Source organism: Petaurus breviceps, unplaced genomic scaffold, assembly GCF_028583685.1.
Source record: "Petaurus breviceps papuanus isolate PSGF00001 unplaced genomic scaffold, PetGlider_PUasm1.0 90847, whole genome shotgun sequence".
NCBI classification, from domain to species: Eukaryota; Metazoa; Chordata; class Mammalia; order Diprotodontia; family Petauridae; genus Petaurus; species Petaurus breviceps.
In genome coordinates, this window is record NW_027187360.1 from 26,849,024 (window position 1) to 26,869,133 (window position 20,110).

At 44.5% G+C, this 20,110-nt stretch overlaps 2 protein-coding genes across 6 annotated transcripts in view; both read right to left on the reverse strand.

The window, feature by feature from the left end:
* The window catches only part of EHMT1 (euchromatic histone lysine methyltransferase 1), a 430,700-nt gene that overhangs the window by 382,648 nt on the left and 27,942 nt on the right, over positions 1–20,110 (reverse strand). The window lies entirely within an intron of this gene.
* NSMF (NMDA receptor synaptonuclear signaling and neuronal migration factor) overlaps positions 5,051–20,110 on the reverse strand; it is a 36,404-nt gene continuing 21,344 nt past the window's right edge. For all 5 annotated transcript variants that reach the window (XM_069072697.1, XM_069072696.1, XM_069072700.1 and 2 more), the window contains 6 exons: positions 12,627–12,660; positions 12,282–12,352; positions 11,966–12,045; positions 11,599–11,701; positions 11,276–11,351; positions 5,051–10,379 (listed from right to left, as the gene is read on the reverse strand). In XM_069072697.1, the coding sequence (XP_068928798.1) occupies positions 10,282–10,379; positions 11,276–11,351; positions 11,599–11,701; positions 11,966–12,045; positions 12,282–12,352; positions 12,627–12,660 (462 nt within the window). In that variant the 3' untranslated portion in view covers positions 5,051–10,281. The remainder of the gene's footprint in view (positions 10,380–11,275; positions 11,352–11,598; positions 11,702–11,965; positions 12,046–12,281; positions 12,353–12,626; positions 12,661–20,110) is intronic.

The window sequence follows — 20,110 nt, forward strand, 5'->3', positions numbered from 1 at the left end:
ATATGATAAGGTCCCGGCTTCCTGAAGCTCACCGTCTAGCAGAGAGACTGGACGCAAATAGCCACAATGCACAGTAATGCAAGATAAGTGCTTTAGAGCGGTGCAAAGCTAAGTGTTAAATGAGGACCTATGGGTGTCAGAGAAGGACTGAGAGGGACGTAACAAAGGCCCCTGCCCAGCCGGGACGCTCCAATGTGCTTTGGCCAGGAACCAGGTGAAGTTTTCTGGGAGGAAGGGCTAGAGAGGAGCTGCAGGTGTCCCGACTCCTCCCCCGTGCCTGGTACTTGTTGGAGGGGCTGCTCCCCTCCCCCCCCCTTCCATATCCTCCCTTCCTCTGCCCCACCCCCAGTCCCCGAGTACCCAGAGATGGGGGATGGAGGAAGATGGGCAGGTGAAGCTGGAGAGCGAGAAAGGGGGAAAGGAGGGGCTGCCCTCCTCTCTCCCTTATTCCCACCTGGGCCGACTTCTGGTGGGAACCACACCCGTTCATAGACGATCAAAGCAACGAAACCTACGCGGCAAACACGAGAAGCAACCTCTGTTTCCGGTGGCTTTTTGCCTCTGGCCACAGCCCCCAAGGTTGCAGAATTGTTCGGGCCCAGAGCCTCAGCCCCAGCCCAGAGTTCAGAGCCCCAGGAGAGGCAGCGTGCTCGTGCTGACCTCGGAGTCTGGGAGATCTCTAGCCTGGTGGAAGGCTTGCCTCTGATACGCACTGGCTGTGTGAGACTCTAGGCAAGTCACTTAACGTCTCAGTGACCCAGAAAATTCTCTAAGACCATAAGGTGCAGAGAAATGTGCTGTCCTGCATGGGTGGAGGGAGCTTCCTACCGATGAAATCACCGGTCTGTCAAAAAAGGATGCATGCTAGAGACTGGAATACAGAGATGAAAAACTTGCCCCAAGTATCAGTGGATCTTACAATCTATTATAGAGATATTAACACATATACATGTAAGTCTGATTCGAGGGCAAGTGTAGTAAGCTCAGGAAAGGTCAGTAAGTGAAGAGAAACGGTGGGTGGAGGGGGCGGCACCGCGGGGAGAGGCATAGGAAAAGATCGCTTCCAAAGGCGGCTTTGGGAAAGGCTTCTACTTAAAGACCACGGACAGGATGACTTCCGACTTTAGAACTCTTCTGACTGATGTAGCCACACAGCCGGACTTCAGAAGACTGATGATGAAGTTTGCCTTGGGAGAGTGGTGATGGACTAGAGGTGAAGAGACATATATTTTCAGAGATGAATAATGTGTTGATGTTTTTTGCTTGCCTATATTTATTTGTTATAAGGGTTTCTAAGGGGTGGGGCAGGGGAAGGTAAATTGTTGGCTAGTAATAGAGATGCAAGGAAACAAGAAAGCAAAGCATCACAAAAGAAAAGGAAACAAAGTTCAACAGAGGACACAAGTGGGTAAATTGTTATTCCTTTGATAAATTTAATACACACCTTCTAAAAGCAAAATGTACATAGGGAACCTGAGGCCCAAAATGGGGATGTGATTTGCCCAAAGTCATACAATTAGCCATGGACAGCTGGGACTCAGACCTAGGGCAACTGACCAGCTTCTAAGTCCCACTTTGTTCTCTACCGTGTTTCTTCTTAGCAGATCTTTCACTAATATAAGCTTGGACTTCATCCATTCCAGGATCTGTGAGGGGACTTTCAGGCAGGTGATGCCGGGGTCAGGGCTCTCAGGTGGGAATTAGGAGACCAGTAGTCTAGGCCCAAACCTGCCACTCACTTGCCATTTGTGATCCTACTCAAGTCACTTCTTGCCTTTCTGAGACTCAGTTTCCTCCTCTGTAAAATGAGGGGTTGGAATAAACCTCCCAAAGATCTTTCTAACTGTGAATATCTAAGACATTTGTCCCCACAAGTTTTTGAATAACAATTTCTGAAAGGGAGCAATTTGTGATCATGAATGTGATCTTTTCTGTTCTTTGTGTGTTGTGATGTTTGTGGACTCCTTGCCCCACCATCCCTCTTGTGACTTCATGTATTTTTCACTGACTTGGAAGGCCTGTGCCTGGAAAACTCTCTCCCTCCTCTTCTCTGCCTCTGGGCTCCTTTCAGGGCTCTACTAAGATTCTGCCTTCTACAAGAAGCCTTTCCCAGTCCCCCTAAATGCCAGTTCCTTCCATTTACTGATCACTTATCTTGTCTCTAACTTGTTAATATGTAATGTTTTGCATGTTGTCTCCTCCATCAGACTGAGCTTCTCTAAGAGCAGAGGAACTGTTGCTTTTCTTAACATTCATGGTGCTTAGCCCAGTACCTGGCATACAGTAGGTGCTTAATAAATGCTAGTTGTTGTTAATAATGATTAAGTTCATAATTTTTAAAAGGCTTCGTGGAGTGGGGCAGCTAGGGGGCACAGTGAATAGAGCACAAGCCCTGGAATCAGGAGGCTATGAGTACAAATCTAGCCTCAGACACTTGACATGTACTAGCTGTGTGACCTTGGGCAAGTCACTTAACCCCAATTGCCTTACCTCCCCAGAAAAATTCAATAAAGGGCTTCATGGAGGAGGTGGAATATAAACTGCTTGAAAAAGGGAAAGTTTTCAGTAGGAATATAGAGTAATGGTGGGAGTGCTGGACTCAGAATTAGGAAAACCTGGGTTTGGATCCTGCCTCTGTTACTTATATACTAGCTGGGTGATCATGGGGAGATAGACACTAGCTGTGTGACTCCAAATGAGTCCTTTAATCTCTTTGGATCTCAGTATCTGTAAAATGAAGAAGTGGGACTTCTGGTCCTTCAAGACCCCTTCTGGCTCCCATTCTGTGATCTGAAGTCACCTGACCTTTCTGAGTTTCAGTTTCTTAATCTATAGGGGAGCAGGCAATAGAGAGTCCATACCTCACAGGAGCAGTCCCAGCAGCAGAGGAAACAATCTAGCCAACTCTAAAGTTAGGGACTCATAACCTTTTCAGTGGCATGGATCCCTTTAACAGTCTGAGGAATCCTATGATTCCCTCTTCAGAATAATATTTTTAAATGCATAAACTAAGATATATAGGAACTAATTCTATTGAAATACAGTTATCAAAATATTTAAAAAACAAGGTCATGGACCTCTGGTTAAGAACCCTGCTCTAAAAGCCTGGCTTTGTAAAGAGAATCTTAAGTAACCCCTAGAAGGGCAGGAAATGTCAAAGGGCACACAAATTTAACAGCTGTACTTTTTCAGCAGGGTAGAAGTGGGTGAGGACAGCTAGGTTGAGTGGAAGATATAGTGTTGGACCTTGAGTCAGGAGGACTGAATTCAAATCTGGCTTTGGACACTCACTGGCTGTGTGACCCTACGCAAGTCACCTACTCTGCTTGCCTCATTTTCCTCATCTGTAAAATGTCCTGGAGAAGGAAATGGCAAACCACTCCAGTATCTTTACCAAGAAACATAACTGGGCAACCAAAGAAGAGTGTGATCCTCGGAGTGTGAGGAGAACTCTAGCTCTGATGTTAGCCAAAGCATAAGAAAAATACATTCAGTCTAGGGCTGCTGTGGGAACAGAGAACTGCTGCCTGGGAGCCCATTCATCCCACTGCCTCCTTCCCTCCCTCCTTTTCTGGAAGACCAGCAAGACTTCTGCTCTTCCCCCTTCAGCAGGTGGCAACACTTCCTCCCCACTCCCCCAATGGGCTGAGTAAGAATGGTACTGTTTCCTTCTGAGAAACTGTGTGGGAGGGAGCCTCTGAGGACAAAACTTCCCTGTGGCCTCTCCGGGGCTCAGCATTCACTTAGCACAGTGCCTGGCATCCAGTAGGTGCTTAATAAATGCTGACTGACTGATCTGTGATCATAATGTGAAATCCACCTTTGCAGCAGCTTGATGTCATGGAAAGCGTCCTAGCTCTGGGGACAGGAGCCCTGCATTTCTGTCCTGGCCCTGCTACTTATTAGCTGTGTGATTGAACAAACCTCTTCATCTCTTTCACTCTGATTCCTTGACTTTGAAATTTCCTTTATTGTAAACTACAGACTTGTTGGTATTAAAAACTCTGCACAAATCCAGTTTATCTTTCCAGACTTACAGTGCATTACTCTCTTTCTGTTCCCTACACTTATTCGATGTATACTACTCTGTTTACGTGTCAGAGTCTCCCAGCAGTATGTAACTCCTTCAAGGAAGGGTCTGGGCTTTCATTTTGTCTTTTTATCTTCAAGCTATTGGTACAGTTGGTTTGGCTTGGAATTACCTGAAAACATGCATGTGTGATCACAACCACCTGCTCCACAAATCAAACCCTAAAGTACTACAGAAATGTGAGCTTTTCACATTAAACTAAAATTTCATCAAAAAATCAACTTCCTCCATTAGAAAACATTACTTCAACATTATCAGCAAACACTTGTACCCAACCCAAGGTGCCAGCCCAGGGTGTGAGAGAATGGGACAAGGGCAAAAAAGAGAAGAAATTGATTCTGCTGTTTTCCACTCTTTGATGCCTTCACTGTGCAATGTCCTGGGACAAGGAAAGGACCCCAATTTGAGATAGGCCTGTTGTCTTTCTTGAGAAGAAGAAGCTATCACCTTCAGCCTAACCCTGGGCAGTCTTCAGAGTAGAGTGCATCATTCCCCAAGCGCTTCTCCCTTCTTAGGAAGTAGGAAACATGATTAAAAGTTTTGCTAAGGTTTATTAGAGCAGCAGAAGAGCTTTCAGGCCACGTTTCTGACCTAGTTGAGCATTATTTGTGTGTGGGGAATGTACACGGAGGACAATGAGACTGTACCGAATGCCTGTTGTATGGGAATTGGAGCACAATTCACAGGTAGACCCGATTACAGAAGTTGGTAGCTGTTGGATCCTTGCTCTTTACAAAGTACTATTAGTCACATCTAGGCTTTATTTGATACCCTTACTGTGCTAAGGAACACACTCCCAAGGGCAATATTGTCCCAGCAGGGAAGCACGATCTGCCTTACCAGGCAGGTTCTAGGAACGTGCAAAATTCTGCCTGAATTGCTGAGCTAGGTAGGAGATGGGAGGTGGGGCAGCAACAGACTCATTTGGGAATAAGAGTAAATCCATCTGGTTGATGGTAGTTGTCATCTCTTTGAGTGTGCCCTGCACACACACACACACACACACACACACACACACACACACACACACACATGTGCTCGCGCTATAGGAGCAACCAAACCCATCCAGGGCTTCTATTATCATTTCTTAGCCAGGCATTTGCAGCTCTCCCTACCCCACTCCTACCATGTGATCCTGAAAGGCTTGGTTCCTTAAAGCATCTCCAACAGGCCACTGCCCATTCTCAGTTGCATTCCTTTGCTCAGGCTGTGCACCTGCCCTTTTCAGCCCAGCCAAGTGCTAAGCTATCTGTGACGTCCCACTTTGCTATGCACTTTCCTGTTCTTTCACTGGTTTCTCTCTCTCCTGAAACCCTACGGAAATGAAACATTATCACTGACTCTAGTTTGGGCCTCCTTCCCCTAGGGGCACTGAAATGGGCCAAGGACCAGGATGAGGGAAATCCTCGGAATGAGAGCAGGATTCTCTCCTTTCCTCCAAAAATCTCCTGATTCTGGTCACTTCCGCCCTTCTGGCTCTTCCATCCATATGTTAGCACCAAGGAGATGTAGCAAGAGCCCTGTCCTAGACACAGTGGGGAAAATGAGGACAAAGTGCTTGCCTTAGAGGGAATTTAAATGTCCTGGGTGGTTTGGTCTGGGCCTCAGTTTGATGATCTCGAAGGACTATGCAAGATCTGAATCTTATAATTCTATGCTATTTTATAGTGACAGGAAGGAATGCCACCAGTGGGGCTAATCCCAGAAGGCTGCCTGGAAGGGGTGTGCTTTGAGTGACATGTTGTAGAAGCACAGCAGGAACATGGTTTATCAGTGGGGGGATGGATGATGTCTGGGGATTGCTCTTGATCTAATCCCCTCTACTTTGGGGCTCCTCAGATACCACCAGATCCTTATTCCTCAGGCTGGCATTCAAGGTCTTACTGGCCTTCCTCCTGACGGAGTGTACAGCCTCTCACATCCACTAGGCATATGCTGACCACCTGATAGCCTAGGTCCTCCCCTTCCCCAAAAAGCAGATCCAAGTTCACATCCTCCCGGGAACCTTCTAGTTCTTTCATTCCTTTTCTCCATTTCCAGGCCCCTATTAGCTCCTACTTGTTGGAGTATTTTTTCCCAAGTGTCAAAAAGTTTACTAGATTGAGAATAAGGAGACCTAGTTCAAGTATGAACTATTAAGTAATTTTCCTCTCTAGGACTCAGTTTCCCTATTTGTTAAGTTGGGATAATTACATTTGTAGTACTATCTCACAGGGACCCAGTTTCCCTATCTGTTAAATTGGGATAATAATACTATCTCAGATAGTACTATCTCACAGGGACACACTTTCCCCATTTCTTAAATTGGGATAATAATACTTGTACTATCTCACAGGATTGATATGAAAAAGCACCTTATAATCTTTATAGAGGCATTAAAATGTGTGTGTCTAGCTCATCCCACTTGACCTTAATCTTGACCCATGATATGGACCCCAGGTCCTGTTTATTCAGTCCCTCACATATACATTAGAGACCCTGATGCTTGCTTGATTGGATTCTAGTTTCTCTTCCTCTGTTGAATGATAATATGACAGTGTCCCATGACCTTGTCCCACCTCATTTCTCAGGGACAAGCAGGATCAAAGACTCCCTAGGAAGATGAATCCTGGGATGGGTTCATCTGGGCCTCTTCTCCAGGATAAAAGGGTTCTACCCACTTTTCAGAGCTGGTGGGTCACTGTCAAGGGGTCTGTGGGGCTTCTGGGCCTTATGGAGAGGGAATTCCTTCAAGTCACCTCAGAGCTAGTATGGTCTGCAGAAAGGTTCTTGGACTCACTGCTCTGAGTCTCATTTGGGGACAGGAAGGAACAGAAATAAACCAGCTTCTGGATTGGAGGCAGATGCCTCAGGAGCATCAAAGCACACAATTCCTAGAGTTCTTGAGCCTGGGCTTGGAACTGGGATGCACTTAGCAGCATGGTTGCACAAATACACATGGACATACATGGACTTTGCTCCTTCCACAGCATCTTCCTCGGCAATCTCATTCACTTCTATGGCTTCAACCACTACTCTGCAGGTGACTCCAAAATCTAAATCTCCACCTCTTATCTCTCTCTTTTGAGCTCTAGACTCGCACCTCCAAAAGCTTCAACATGTCCAAAAGCTGTCTCCCCTTTTTTCTCAAACATATTCCTCCTCTTGACATTACTGGTACTCTCGGTGGCACCACCACTCACCCGTTCTGCCAAGGTTTGTAACTTCTGGGGCATCTTTGACTCTTTCCTCTCTTCCACTTACACCCAATCAATGGCTGACTCCTGTCAATGTCTCCACAATATCTCATACATCTGTGCCCTCTTCACTACTTCCATTGCTACCACACTATCATACTAGAATTGGCATCCAGTATCATCCACTTATTACAATGGCCACCTTCACTTGCTGCCTCCTTGCTTATCCTTCACAACATTGCTACCACACTAACCTTCCCTATGCATTGATTTGTTAATGTTGCTCCTTGGCTCTAATTTTTTTTTTCAGTGGTTCCCTATTATCCGCCTGTCAAATTCAAATGCCTTTGCTTGGCATTCATGGTTATTCAGTCTTGTCCTATTCTATTTTTGCAGCCTTATCTTGTATTACTGCCTGCCTTATATGCTATGCCTCAGAAAAACTGGACTCTCTCTCCCCTTGGTCTACTCACACTGAGCCATCATACCTCCACGTCTTGGCTCAGGCTGCTTGTTCTCTGAGCCTGAAATGCCTTCCTTTTCTTTCTTCACCTGTTGAAATTCTACTCATTCTTTACATGTGAACTCAGATGTCATCTCCTCCTAATAACCTCCTGTCCCTGCTATGATGAATTTTCCCCTTGGCGTTCACATAGTGCTTAGTTTTATTGTTCTGTTGCACTTCTGTAATGCTAAGCATTTTAGTTATACTTCTCTGTGTCTTATCGCCCTCCTCAAATGTGGACATTTATCTCCAGAAGAGCACAGTACTCTGCATCTGTTAGGGGTGCCTGATGAATGCTAGTCGTATTGTACATAGTCATATGCTCTCGCTCCCTTAGTACCAGGAAAGAGAGAGAGATGGGGATGGAGGGCTGGGCTATGCCTACCCGTCATACAGCAGTCTTGCACTGGGGGATGGGGGTGGGCTATGAAGGAACCCACTTGTAACCAGAAACAAACCAGACCAGTCTCTCTGTTACAGACTGTAGTGTGTCTATTATGCATGTAGGTTGGGCTGGGAGGTCATGAAGTCAAGGGTAGGTGAAATGAGGTGATGAAAGAGGTTACAGGTTGGAGCTGGGGCTAGGAGGTTGAAACCAGATCAAGCCCTGGGCTTAGGGGGAGGTTGACCAGAGGTGGAATGGAGTGGGTGTTGGGGGGGGGGGGCGTGGAGCTCTCTGATATCGGCGAAACAGTAGGTAGGAACTAGGGGAAGATCCAGAGGGCACATAAAAGGCACATGGGGCTCTCCAGCATCAAGAGTGACTTCTTCCAGGAAAATCACAAATAGACTCATGTAAAGGGTAAGAAGACAGAAGGAAGAGACAGAATTCCTGAGGAAATAGAGAGGGATGTAGCTCCAGCATAGAGGAGGTCATGTGTCAGGGTTTAATGTGGCATCTCTCTCAATAATATCATACACTGTCCCCAGGGCACCAAACCCCACACACAGCAGCAACACAGTTCCACTCTAAGGAATGGTCCTGAAGAGTCAGAACCCCATAAGGTAGGGAGCTCAGGCCCTTCCTTGTTCCCATCCCAAACAAAGTCTGTGTTCTCTGGCCTCCCCATAACTCTGAAGAGATAGACACATAGGCCAAACACCTCTCTACCCCTGTGGTCCCAGGCATCCTTCATGAAAGTTCTGGGGCTTAGATGGGGCCACCCCCAATCCTGAAACATCTCCTCTGAGGCAGCACCCAACCCAGGACCCCAGCTTCTTGGAAACCAGAGTCATGGAACTTGCTTACTTCTTTCTCAGAAAAAGGAGTCAGAGATGGCCAGAGAAATACAAGAAATGCAGAACTCAACAGCCACAAAGATCTCTGGGCCAACCTTGTCAAATAATAAAAATTGTTAGGCTGGCAGCTCCCTCCTTGGAGGTTACCAAAATGCTTAAGTAAATAGGTCTCCCCTACAGCCAGGAGGTTCAGCCCTCTGCTGTGCAAGGGACCACATCCTCTTGGGCCAAACAGCCTCAACAAGCTTCTAATGAGGGGACTAGGGCTTCCTGCCCTAGCCGCAGCCCAGGGGAAGGCTTCTAGGTTACAAGAGTTGAGCAAACCTCCGGCATATGGCCTTCTACAAATAGGGAAGTAGAGGTCAATTCTAAGGGAAGGAATAAAAGCACATATGATTAGTGCTGGGCACCTTTGGGGTCATATATGCAAGAAATCAGGCTCCTGTGGAGCTCAGGGCCAAGTACAGGGGGAAAAAATCATCCTCTACTCACTCTTAGTGCCACACATACAAGAAATCAGACTCTGGTTACCCTCAGGGCCAGGCACATAGAAACCAGGCTCCAGCTGCTCTTGGGACGAGGCACAGAGAACAGAGCCGCCAGCGACAGGGAAACCACGTTGCTGGTGATTAAATATGTCTATAGAAGATATATCACTATCCTGAATATACTGTCTAGCAGACTGGAACGCTTCATCTACTGGTGAGTTACCTTAACTAATTAAATAGCATTTTGCGCTTTTAAATCCCTTTAGTGATTAAAAAAGTGCACTTATTTCTATGAAACCTACAGGAGTCAAAGCTTCTGTTTCCAAGGGTTTCGGACCCTTGTGGGTCTCCAGCTGAGGCCTGGTCTGGCCTCTGAATTTTCTTGGGGGCCAAGTTTAACTTCCCGCAAGGAAGAGAGTCCCCCACCCCGCTCTACCTGGTGGACCTCAGAGCCCACTGTTAGTTAGTGCAGACGTTGGGTTGGTTCTATAAGAAAACCTGAGCTCTGGTACGTCTGGGAAGGACCTGAGGCAAATTCTGAGCAGGAGACATCAAAAACAACCTAGCCCCAAATGGGCACAGTGCAGCCCCTCAGCTGTGGCCCCTTGGGAGCAGCTCTGCGATGGGGCCTCTTCATAACCTCCTCTGGGCTCCATGTGGCTGGGAGGGCACCTTCCTGGCCTTGACCAGGCCATCCAGAAAACAAAGTGTCTCGATCATTGGTTGTCGAGGGGGATGGTGGGCAGCTGGGTGGCAGGCGGTCTAGAGTCTCCTTGTACAGCCTCACAAGATGTCATCGTAGTCAAGCAGCTTGGAATGCTGGCGCGTCTTCCAGAGACGGTACAGCCGGAAATCAAAGTAAGTTTCAATCATCTGTTTGCCTAAGCAGGGGAGATAGTAAAGAGATATAGTTAGCCTGGGAATATGGTGGGTATAAGCCTGAGAAGCCTCTCCTATCTCTCCTGCCTGCTCAGGAACCCATAGCCTTGACACTGAAGGAGATAGAGAATAGTAACTAAGAATTCTGATGCTAGAGGAAAATTCAGTGAAGTGGGAATCAAGTGGTCAGGTCAGCTCAAGAAGACCTCAAAACACAAGGCCCCATCCACTGGGGCACAGATAGGCACCCAAGGTTTCTTCCCAGTGAGCCTAAGGACTGTTGTGGGCATCCCTGGTGAGAAGGATGTTGTGGTTCTCCAGACAACCTACCCTAGCTGGGTGCAGTTCTATTGGGACAAGGGTGACCTGTCCTCCAGAGAGCCCCTCCCTCACTCCTCCAATGCATAGATTATAATGGGCTTTCGAACCCTTCTAACCCCAAGGAGAGGCATTAGGGAAGGTGGGGGTGAGGGGTATCACAGTGATAGGACCCTGGAGGTGGTGACCCAGCAGCTGGGATACTTGCACCCATGGTGCAACATGGGGCTTGCAGAGGAAGTTGTGGGGATGGCAAAATGGAAGGCTGCCAGAGGAAATAATCTGCCCCTTGCATGTGGGCACCCTGGGGAAACTCCCAGTTGTTCCATCCTAATTATTACCCTAGGTCTATCTTAGGTCCCTTTGAGCTTTGGAGCTGGTGACATGGGACAAGGAATGGAGTGGAAAATGTTAGGAGAACCCTGGATGGTACTGAAAAGGTGCCTTGAGAAGGGCCCTCTCTTAATCCTCAGGGGCCAATGGGTTTTCTTGGTTTTAGGGAAGCCTGGTCCCCTACATCCCCCACCCCCAAAATCTGTCACCTGACTTTGCCCAGGGCTAGGATCATTTGGGGCCTCACCTTGTGCTGACAATTCCAGAGGAGACTCAAAAGCCACCCTGTTGGGCATCATGAGCGTCTTGAGATTCTGAAACAGCTACAAGGGAGAGAAATGGGGTCCTGAGTGTTGCCCTGATTGTAGAATCAGGAACAGCTGCCAGACTTAGGAGACAGTCTCTTACTTGGGTTCTCCCTGTGGCTCAGGGGGTTCTTGGATTGGGAAGGTCTTTAAGGTTGGGTGTATGGGGTTCTTCATCTTTTCCCTATCAGTATTGCTTGGATGGAAGATATCTCTAGGGTTGGGGGTCAGGGATCAGGGTTGTGGAAAAGGGGGAAAAGCTCACCTTCTCCCCATTGGGGTTCCCTAGGATGTAACAGCCCATGATGTGGATGATGTTTGGTTCAGGGTTCACCTTGCTCATTAGACGACTCAGGCGCTTCCAGAAGCTGCCACCAGGGAAAGAAAGCTTGTCTCTGGATCCAGGAGCCTGGGCTCCTGGCTCCGAGCTCTGGTCTCCCTCCACTTGCTAGCAGAGGGCCTTTGGGACCAGCCACAGGGATGAGGGCAATGTGGCTCACAAGAATCAAGAAGGGGTAAAGGATGGGGCAAGGGAGAGGGTGGGAGGGGGCCTGGGCTATACTCACTGGTTCACGTGAAAAAGGGTTTGTGGGGGGGATGTGAGAAAGATAAGATGTCTGAGCCACACTCACTGAATCATATCCTCTTCCTTTTCCACTTTGGCAAATGTGGCTACTTTGTTCTTGAGTAGGTAGAGGTGACCTGGGCCGCCCTGTAGGGGGCAGGGGCAGGAATGGAGGCCACTGATGATACTGATTTTAGAGCCCAAAACACATCCCAGATAGTGAAAGAATTAGGATACCAACCTCCCACCCCAACTCAGCTCACACAGACATGCCTAGGCATGCCTAGCTACAACCACATATCATCCCTCATACATACAGGATGCAGGAGGGGTTCTCACACACAGGAACACAGATGCGCAGGGGCTCTAGGCGGGGTGGTTACCTGACAGAAGATCAGCATCTTCCAGATCTTGGCCCCTTTGTGGTAAATATTCAGCTTCTTCTCAATCTCCTCTGAGGAAGGAAAGAAATCATCAGACTTGACTTTCACTCAGCACCCTTCCCAAGGCCCATGTTCTGCTCCTACTTCCCAGCTTCCCACCTCTAGGGGGAGGTCACATAGACTCCTGCCTAAGCACTATAGGAGTAGGGACAGACTCTTGGACACTTGAAACCTCTTCTGAGGGGAGGGGCAAGTATTGGACTCTTTGCTGGGGGGGCAGGGACAGGTTCTGGCCTCTAGGTCCATCCCTCTAGGATGAGGCAGGGGAGGGGAACACAGTCATACCCAGGATGTCCTCAAAGGTTGCATGCTCATGGTCCTGGAGAGGAAGGAAAGAGGCAGAGTTAATCTTATTGCAATAAACATTGTCATCCTGGTTGTCTGCATTTTTTCTTATCTTTTTGCTGGACTGTGAGTTCATTAAGGGGAGGGTGTATCTCTCTGTATCTCCTCTGGTAAGCAGCATAATGTCTTGTACACTATATTCAATTTCTCACAAGATCACTAGAGGGAACCTTAGAAGTGTTCTAATCATAGGATTATATCATGGATTCTTAGCTGTAAGGAACTTATCTTAGAAGCCATCTAGTCCTTGTTTTACAGATGAGGAACTGAGACCAAGAGAGGTTATTACACAGGTAGTAAATAGCAGTCAGACTTCAAACCCAATTTGTCTGACTCTAAATCCTGCACTTTTTTCATTTTCAAGGATCTGTGATTTCATCAGTGTACATGGTGCTGACTGGCAGAAGGTACCACTTTGTGCAAATTAGTTGATACTATAATTGAATCACCCTGATAATGAAACTGAATTTATTTCCTCAAATGGCTGGCCTGGGGTTCACTGCAGAATCAGTGTGGGAAGTCTTTCAGGTTCAGTAAAGCCTGCAAGGGCTTGACCTCCATTGGCAGAGCTTCCATGACAGAGAAAAGCATGGAGGATGTTAGTAGAGAGTTTATTCATGAAATAGATGCTTATCCTCAACTTCTCACTCTCTCACCCCATGGATTTAAGCAGTTGCCAACTCGTCATTTCTACTTTCACAACATCTCTCACATCTGCCCCACCCCCTTCTCCATTCACAAAGTTACCACTTTAGTTCAGGCCTTCATCGTTCTTGGCTTAGAGATTATTGCACCAGAAGAATTGGAAATTGAGGGGGATGTCCATCAAATGGGGAATGGTCGAAAATTTGTAATATATGAATAAATGGGATACTACTATACTATAAGAAATGATGAGCAGGTATATTAGAAAAACCTGGAAAAACATACATAAAATGATGCAGAGTGAAGTGAGTAGAACCAGAACATGGCACAGAGTAACAGCAATATTATATAATGATCAACTGGGAATGACTTAGCTCTTCTTAGCAACACAATGATCCAGGACAATTCCAAAGGACCCATGATAAAAAATGCTACCCACCTCCAGAGAAAGAACAAATTGAGTTTGAATGCCGATCGAAGCATACTATTTTCACTTGACTTTTCTCTTTTGATCTGTTTCTTCTTCTTTCACAACATGACTAATATGGAAATATATTTTACTTGATTATGCATATATATATGCACATATATACACACGCATGTATATACATATGCGCACATATACATGTATGTATTCGTGTGTAGATATCTATATCTATACACACATATCCTATATCAAATTGCTTACCATCTTGGGGGGGGAGGAAGAGAGAAAATGTGGAACTAAATTTTTAAAATGAATATTAAAAATTGTCTTTCCATGTAATTTGAAAAAATAGAATACTATTAGATTATTGCAATATCTTCCTAATTGATCTCTCTACCTTAAGTTTCTTCCTATTCTAATCCATCCTACACACAGCTGCCAAAATGATTTTCCTTAAAACACAGATCTGACCATGTCACTCCCCTACTCAATAAACTTCTCTCCCTCCCAACTGCTTCTTGGATCAAATATAAACTACTTAGTTTAGCTTTTCACAACCTGGCCCCAATTTATCTTTCCATACTTGGTGGACATTGTTCTTCCTCCTGCACACTGCAATCTAGCTAAACTGGACTCTCTGTTCTTTACTTACAAGACTTCATGCCTGGAACGCACTCTCTCTTCACCCTTATCTCATATGATCCCTTTCTTCCTTCAAAACTCACTCAAGCATCACTTTCCATAGGAAACCTTTCCTGGTTTTCCAGTTGCTAGTGCTCTCCTTCCAAACTGCCTTGTATCCAACTACATTGTGTTTATTCTCTTTATATTTATTCTGCATATACTTTACCTATATGTGTGTGTATGTACTTTGTGTCTCCTCCATTAGAAGGCAAGTTCCTTGAGAGTAGGGATTACTTTATTCTTTGTATCTCCAAAGCCTGGAACAGTGCCTGACATGTAGTAACTACATAATTAATAAACATTTATAGATTGATTAATCAATGTTTGTTGAGTGTGTTGAGGAAGCTAGGCGGTACAGTGGATAGAAAGAGTGTCAGGCTTAGAGTCAAGAAGACTTGAGTGCAAATTTGACTTTAGACACTTACTAGCTGTGCGACCTTGGGCAAATCACCTCTGTCTGCCTCAATTTTCTCAACTATAAAATGGGGATAATCATAACACTTATCTTGAAGGGTTGCTGTAAGGATGAAATTAAATTAGATAATACTAGTAAGATTTGTACAGTACAGTGCCTGCCACACAGTAGGCATTATAGAAATCCTGAAAATGAGGCAGGATGCTAGAATTGAAAAGAAAGGGCTCAGAATCTGGGGTCCAAGGACTCACATTCAAATTTTGATTCTTTTCTTTACGTGGGTGGTATTTTATTCATTTGTAAAATGAGGGGGCTAACCACAGCAGTGGTTATTATTCTGTGGGCTATGGATCATGGAGAGATTTCAGGGGATTCATAAACTTGAATGCGAAAAAAATTACATCTTTATTTTTCTCTAACCTTTGGCTGAAATTTAGCATTTCCTTCAATTATAAAGTTAAGGAAATCCCAACATTAATAATAATAATAGCTAACATTTATATAATGCTATGTGTTATATACTATACCACACACTATATTATACTTTGCTAAACACTGTGCAATTATTATTATCTCATTTGATCCTTACAACAACCCTGAGAGTTAGGAGCTATTACTATCCTCCTTTTACAGATTGGGAAACTGAGGTAGATAGTGCTTAAGCGACTTGCCCGGGGTCACTCAGCTAGTAAGTGTCTGAGGCTGGATTTGAACTCTGGTCTTCCCAACTCCAGACCCAACACTCCATCCACTGCATCGCCTAGCAGCATAATTCTGTGGAAGGGGTCTACAGGCTTCACTAGCCCTCAAAAGGGGTCCATTAATCAACAAAAGTGAAAAATCATCGGACTAGGGCAGTTCTGACCCTGATTTAAACCCTATGAAATCCTGGCCAGCCTCTTCTTGAGCTGAGGTGCTCTGGAATCAGCAACAATTCTGTGAAGCAGGGAGTGTAACAATTATCATCCTCATTTTAGAAAAAAGGTTTGCCTTCTATGAACTTGGGGGAGAGTTGAGCCAAGTTGAGTTACTCACCCCATTATCTCATCACTGCTGTTGTGCTTATTGGCTTGTGTTTTTCCCTGTCTGTCGTTAGGTGGCAGAAAGGGAGGCTGGGAGTCAGTGATTACAAAGGTAATTTGGCTGGAGAACCCCAAACCTACTGTGCATTCAGGGCAATCCAAGTTGTTCAAGTGGCTGAGACACTGATCAGGGTGGGAAGATGGAAGATAGGGAAAATGCCATTCTCTGCACATGGGTCATGAGAGAGCTGGGCATGGGCCCAACTATTTAGGAAAAAGGGTTTTCATTTACCCCCATGTTGAATTCCCACAAAGTCACAGAATCTCAGAATCAGAAGGGACCTCAGAGTCCCTTCCCTAATCTAAACCATACACCATCCTTGATAAGTAGTCCTCAGCCACTACAGGAAGACTTCCAGAGAAGGGGAACCTAAAACAGCCCAAACCAATTTGAATCCTTCCTTCTGAATGATAGCCATTAAAATATTGAAGACAGCTGTTATGTCACCTACCTCTTTTCCCTAAGCCTTTTCTTCTGTTAACTAAGCACCTCAATTCTTTTAACCTTGGAGTTCTTTACCTTTTTATGTCACAGACCCCTAGTCTGGTGAAGCCTGTGAACCTGTTTTCAGGACAGTTCTCAGAACAAACCTGTGAACTCCTCAGAACAAGGCTCCCCACACTGACTCTTCAATGAACCATAGGGTTGTCCATTTGGGGAAATAAATTCAGAGTTTCATTATCACAGTGATTCAATTACAGCAACTTTAAGAGACCATCAACTAAGGTGCAGAAGGGTGAAGGAATGTCTTTAAATATGAAAAAAAATGTGTAGGGTTACAAAGGAAATTCATTATATTAAAATACAATTGTCAAAATACTTTTTTAAGTTCACAGACCCTCTGGAAATCTATCTTTAGACACTAGATTAAGAACCCCTGCTTTTTAACTGACTCTCAGGCCCCCAGTCCCTTCACCACATTAATTTCCCACCTCAGATATGCTACAACTTGTAAATACCCTTCACAAAAGGTAGTGCTGGAATATACTCTTATCATTCAGATGTGATCTGCCCAGCATGGAGTGCTAAAAGCCTATCCTCTAATGGGTTCATTCTGGATACGTGATTCTCTTAATGCAGCCTGGGATAGCATCAACCTTTTTTGTTAGGGGGAGGGAGTGTATCTACTATTGATTCATGATGAGCTTTCAGTCCACTAAAACTCAGAACTTTTTTCATGTGAACTGTTGTCTAGTCAGACTTCCACTATCCTATATTTGTGCAATTTAAGTTTTAAACCTGAGTATGGGACTTTACATTTATCCTTATAAATTTCATCTTATTATATCTGATTCATTGTTCTAGCCTGTCAGAATCTCATTGGATTCTGGCATTGTCATCTAATGCATCAGTCATCCATTTTGGCACTGATAAGCAGGCAATCTATACCATCACCCAAGGCACTGACAAAAAATGTTGAACACCAGGAGGCCAAGGACAGATCCCTAAATGTCCCCTTTGTTGATACCAGTGCATTAATGACTACGTTTTGGGTCTTATCGTTTAATCAGTTCCAAATTCAACTAATTATATTTCATCATTTCTTCCCATTTTGCCCATGAGCGTAAGAAACTTTGTTAAAAGCCTTACTGGAAATCCAGGTATTCTATAGATATAGCATTTTCCTGATTTAATCTAATAACTGTTAAAAAAAAAAAAGAAATGAAATGAAGTTAGTTCAGCAAGGCCTGTCTTGATGAGAATACACAGGCTCAGAAATCACTCTTTGCCTTCCTAAATGCTGCAAACCATCCCTTTGACATTATATTCCAGAATATTGCTGGGAACTGACAGCAAGTTCACTACTCCATAGGCTGCAGATGACATCCTTTTTCTTTCTTTGGAAAACTGTAACATTTGCTTGGTTCCAGTTCTATGGAAGCTGGGCTGTTCATTGTGATATTCCATGAAATCATACCTTCTAGTTCTTTCAGTACCATCAGGTAACATAGTGTGAACACACTGAAGATTGCTAGTTGCTCTCTGACCATGTCACTTATCTTGCTCTTCAGTTCTGTATTAACTATTTGGTTCTATCCTTTTATAGTTCTAATAGTGTTGGTAGATAAAGCAGAAGCAAAAAAATCATCCACTTTGTGCATTAGTCTTGCTCCTTTGCTGATATTCCTCTTGTGCCCATCTGAGTTAAAAAGCAATTTTGTTGTCCTTACTGTGCCTTATTAGACATGTTAGGAAGCTTCATTCCAGGCTTTAGTACTTCAGAGATTATCTTTATTGGACTCTGTCACATTTTTTATTCTTTACTACATGTCCTAACTTCTGTCTTTCATTGTTGCTGTTCAGTCATTTTCAGTTGTGTCCAAATCTTCGTGACCCCATTTGGGGTTTTCTTGGCAGAGCTACTGGAATTGTTTGCCATTTCTTTTTGAGCAAACTGAGGCAAACAGGGTTAAGTGACTTGTCCAGCACTACACCGTGTCAGTGTCTGAGGCCAGATGTGAATTTAGGAAGACTCCACGACCAATGCTCTATCCACTGTGCCATCTAGCTACCCTTCCATCTTTGGCACATTGTCTTTTAAAAATCTTAAGTTGGTGAATAAATTCCAAGTGTATCTACATTAGACTCCATCTTGACCTCTCTTCTCTTTCTCTTCTCTGTCTCTATTGGTCATCTCATTAGCTCCCATGGATTCAATTTTCATCTCTAGGTAGACAACTCTCCAATCTATCTATTCAACACTAATAATCTCTTTCCTAAACTTGAGTCCCATGTAACCAACAATAAGCATCTGCACCCACACATCCCATGGCATCTCACACTCAAACAAGAGGCAACATAGTACCAATGGATTTGGAGTCAGAGCACCTGAGTTCAAATCCCAGCTCTGCCACTGTGGCCTTGGGCAAGTCATTCCATCCCTTGGAGCTTCAGTTTCTACGTCTGTTAAAATGAGGGGGGCTGGACTTGATGACCTCTAATGATATAATTGAGCTACATATTGGGGAAATTGTACCATTTGACCTTTCTATGAGACTTGTAGTATGACTTACAATGAGACCAACTCACTAGATCAATGAGTTTGTAAGCCTGTGAACTTAATTTAGGATTAGAGATTAAGAGCTAGAAGGAACCTCAGGGGTTGTCTAGTCTGACTTTTTCATTTTACAGATAACATGTGCAAAATTAAATCCTCTCCAAAAAAAATTCTTCCTTGAGATTTTGCTGTTTTAGTTGATGACACACCATTCTTCAACTTACCCAGGTTCATAAGCCTGGTGTGATCCTTGACTTTTCTCTCTCCTTCATCCCCTTTTCAATCCAGTCAGATGCTAAATTTTGTTGACTTTACCTCTACAACCTTTTTTTTCATCCTTTCCTTACACTCACACAGCCTCCACATTAGTTCAGGCCTTTGTTACCTCTAACTTCAAATATTTCAATATCCTTCTAATTGGTCTCCCTCCTGCACATACATACACAGCTGCCAAATTGATCTTCTTAAAACAATAATCTAATCATGTTATGCACCTTCCCATCCCACTATCCAATCTTTGATGGCTCCCTACTGTCTATGGAACAAAATAAAAATCCTTACCCTGGCATTTAAGGCTGTCTACAATATGGCTCCCATCTACCTTCTTAATTTTATGTCATATTCCTTCCCTCCATGGATTCTCCATTTCTAGTCAAACTGGGCTTCTAGCTGTTCCTCCTACATGATATTCCATCTTTTTGCCTCTGTATCTTTGCACACATGATCCCCTACAAGGATGCACTACTCCCTCCTCATTTCCCCCTCATAACATCTCTATTTTCTTTCAAAGCACAAGTCAGAATTGGGCTCATATGAGCAGTTTCCCTTATTAGTTCCGTTGCCTTTTGAAAAATTAAATTATCATTATGACAAACCAAATTCATCAGCTTTTCTGCCTCTGAGAGAAAGCTTTGACAGATGTCCAGGTAGTTGAAGTTTCCTATTGTTACTTTACCAAGCCAGCTTTGTGATCTGTTTTCTGAATTCATCTACTTCCTTCTTCTTTCAGGTGGTCTGTGGTATATTCCCATAACATTAGTGTTTCTGTTTCTTCCTCCGTTGATCCTTACCTGAGTGCTTTCCATCATGCTTCTCCTTCCCTGCTCACTCTTCCACACCTTTCACAAGAGCTATGTGTTAGTGGATAGAGCACTGTATTTGGATTTAGGAAG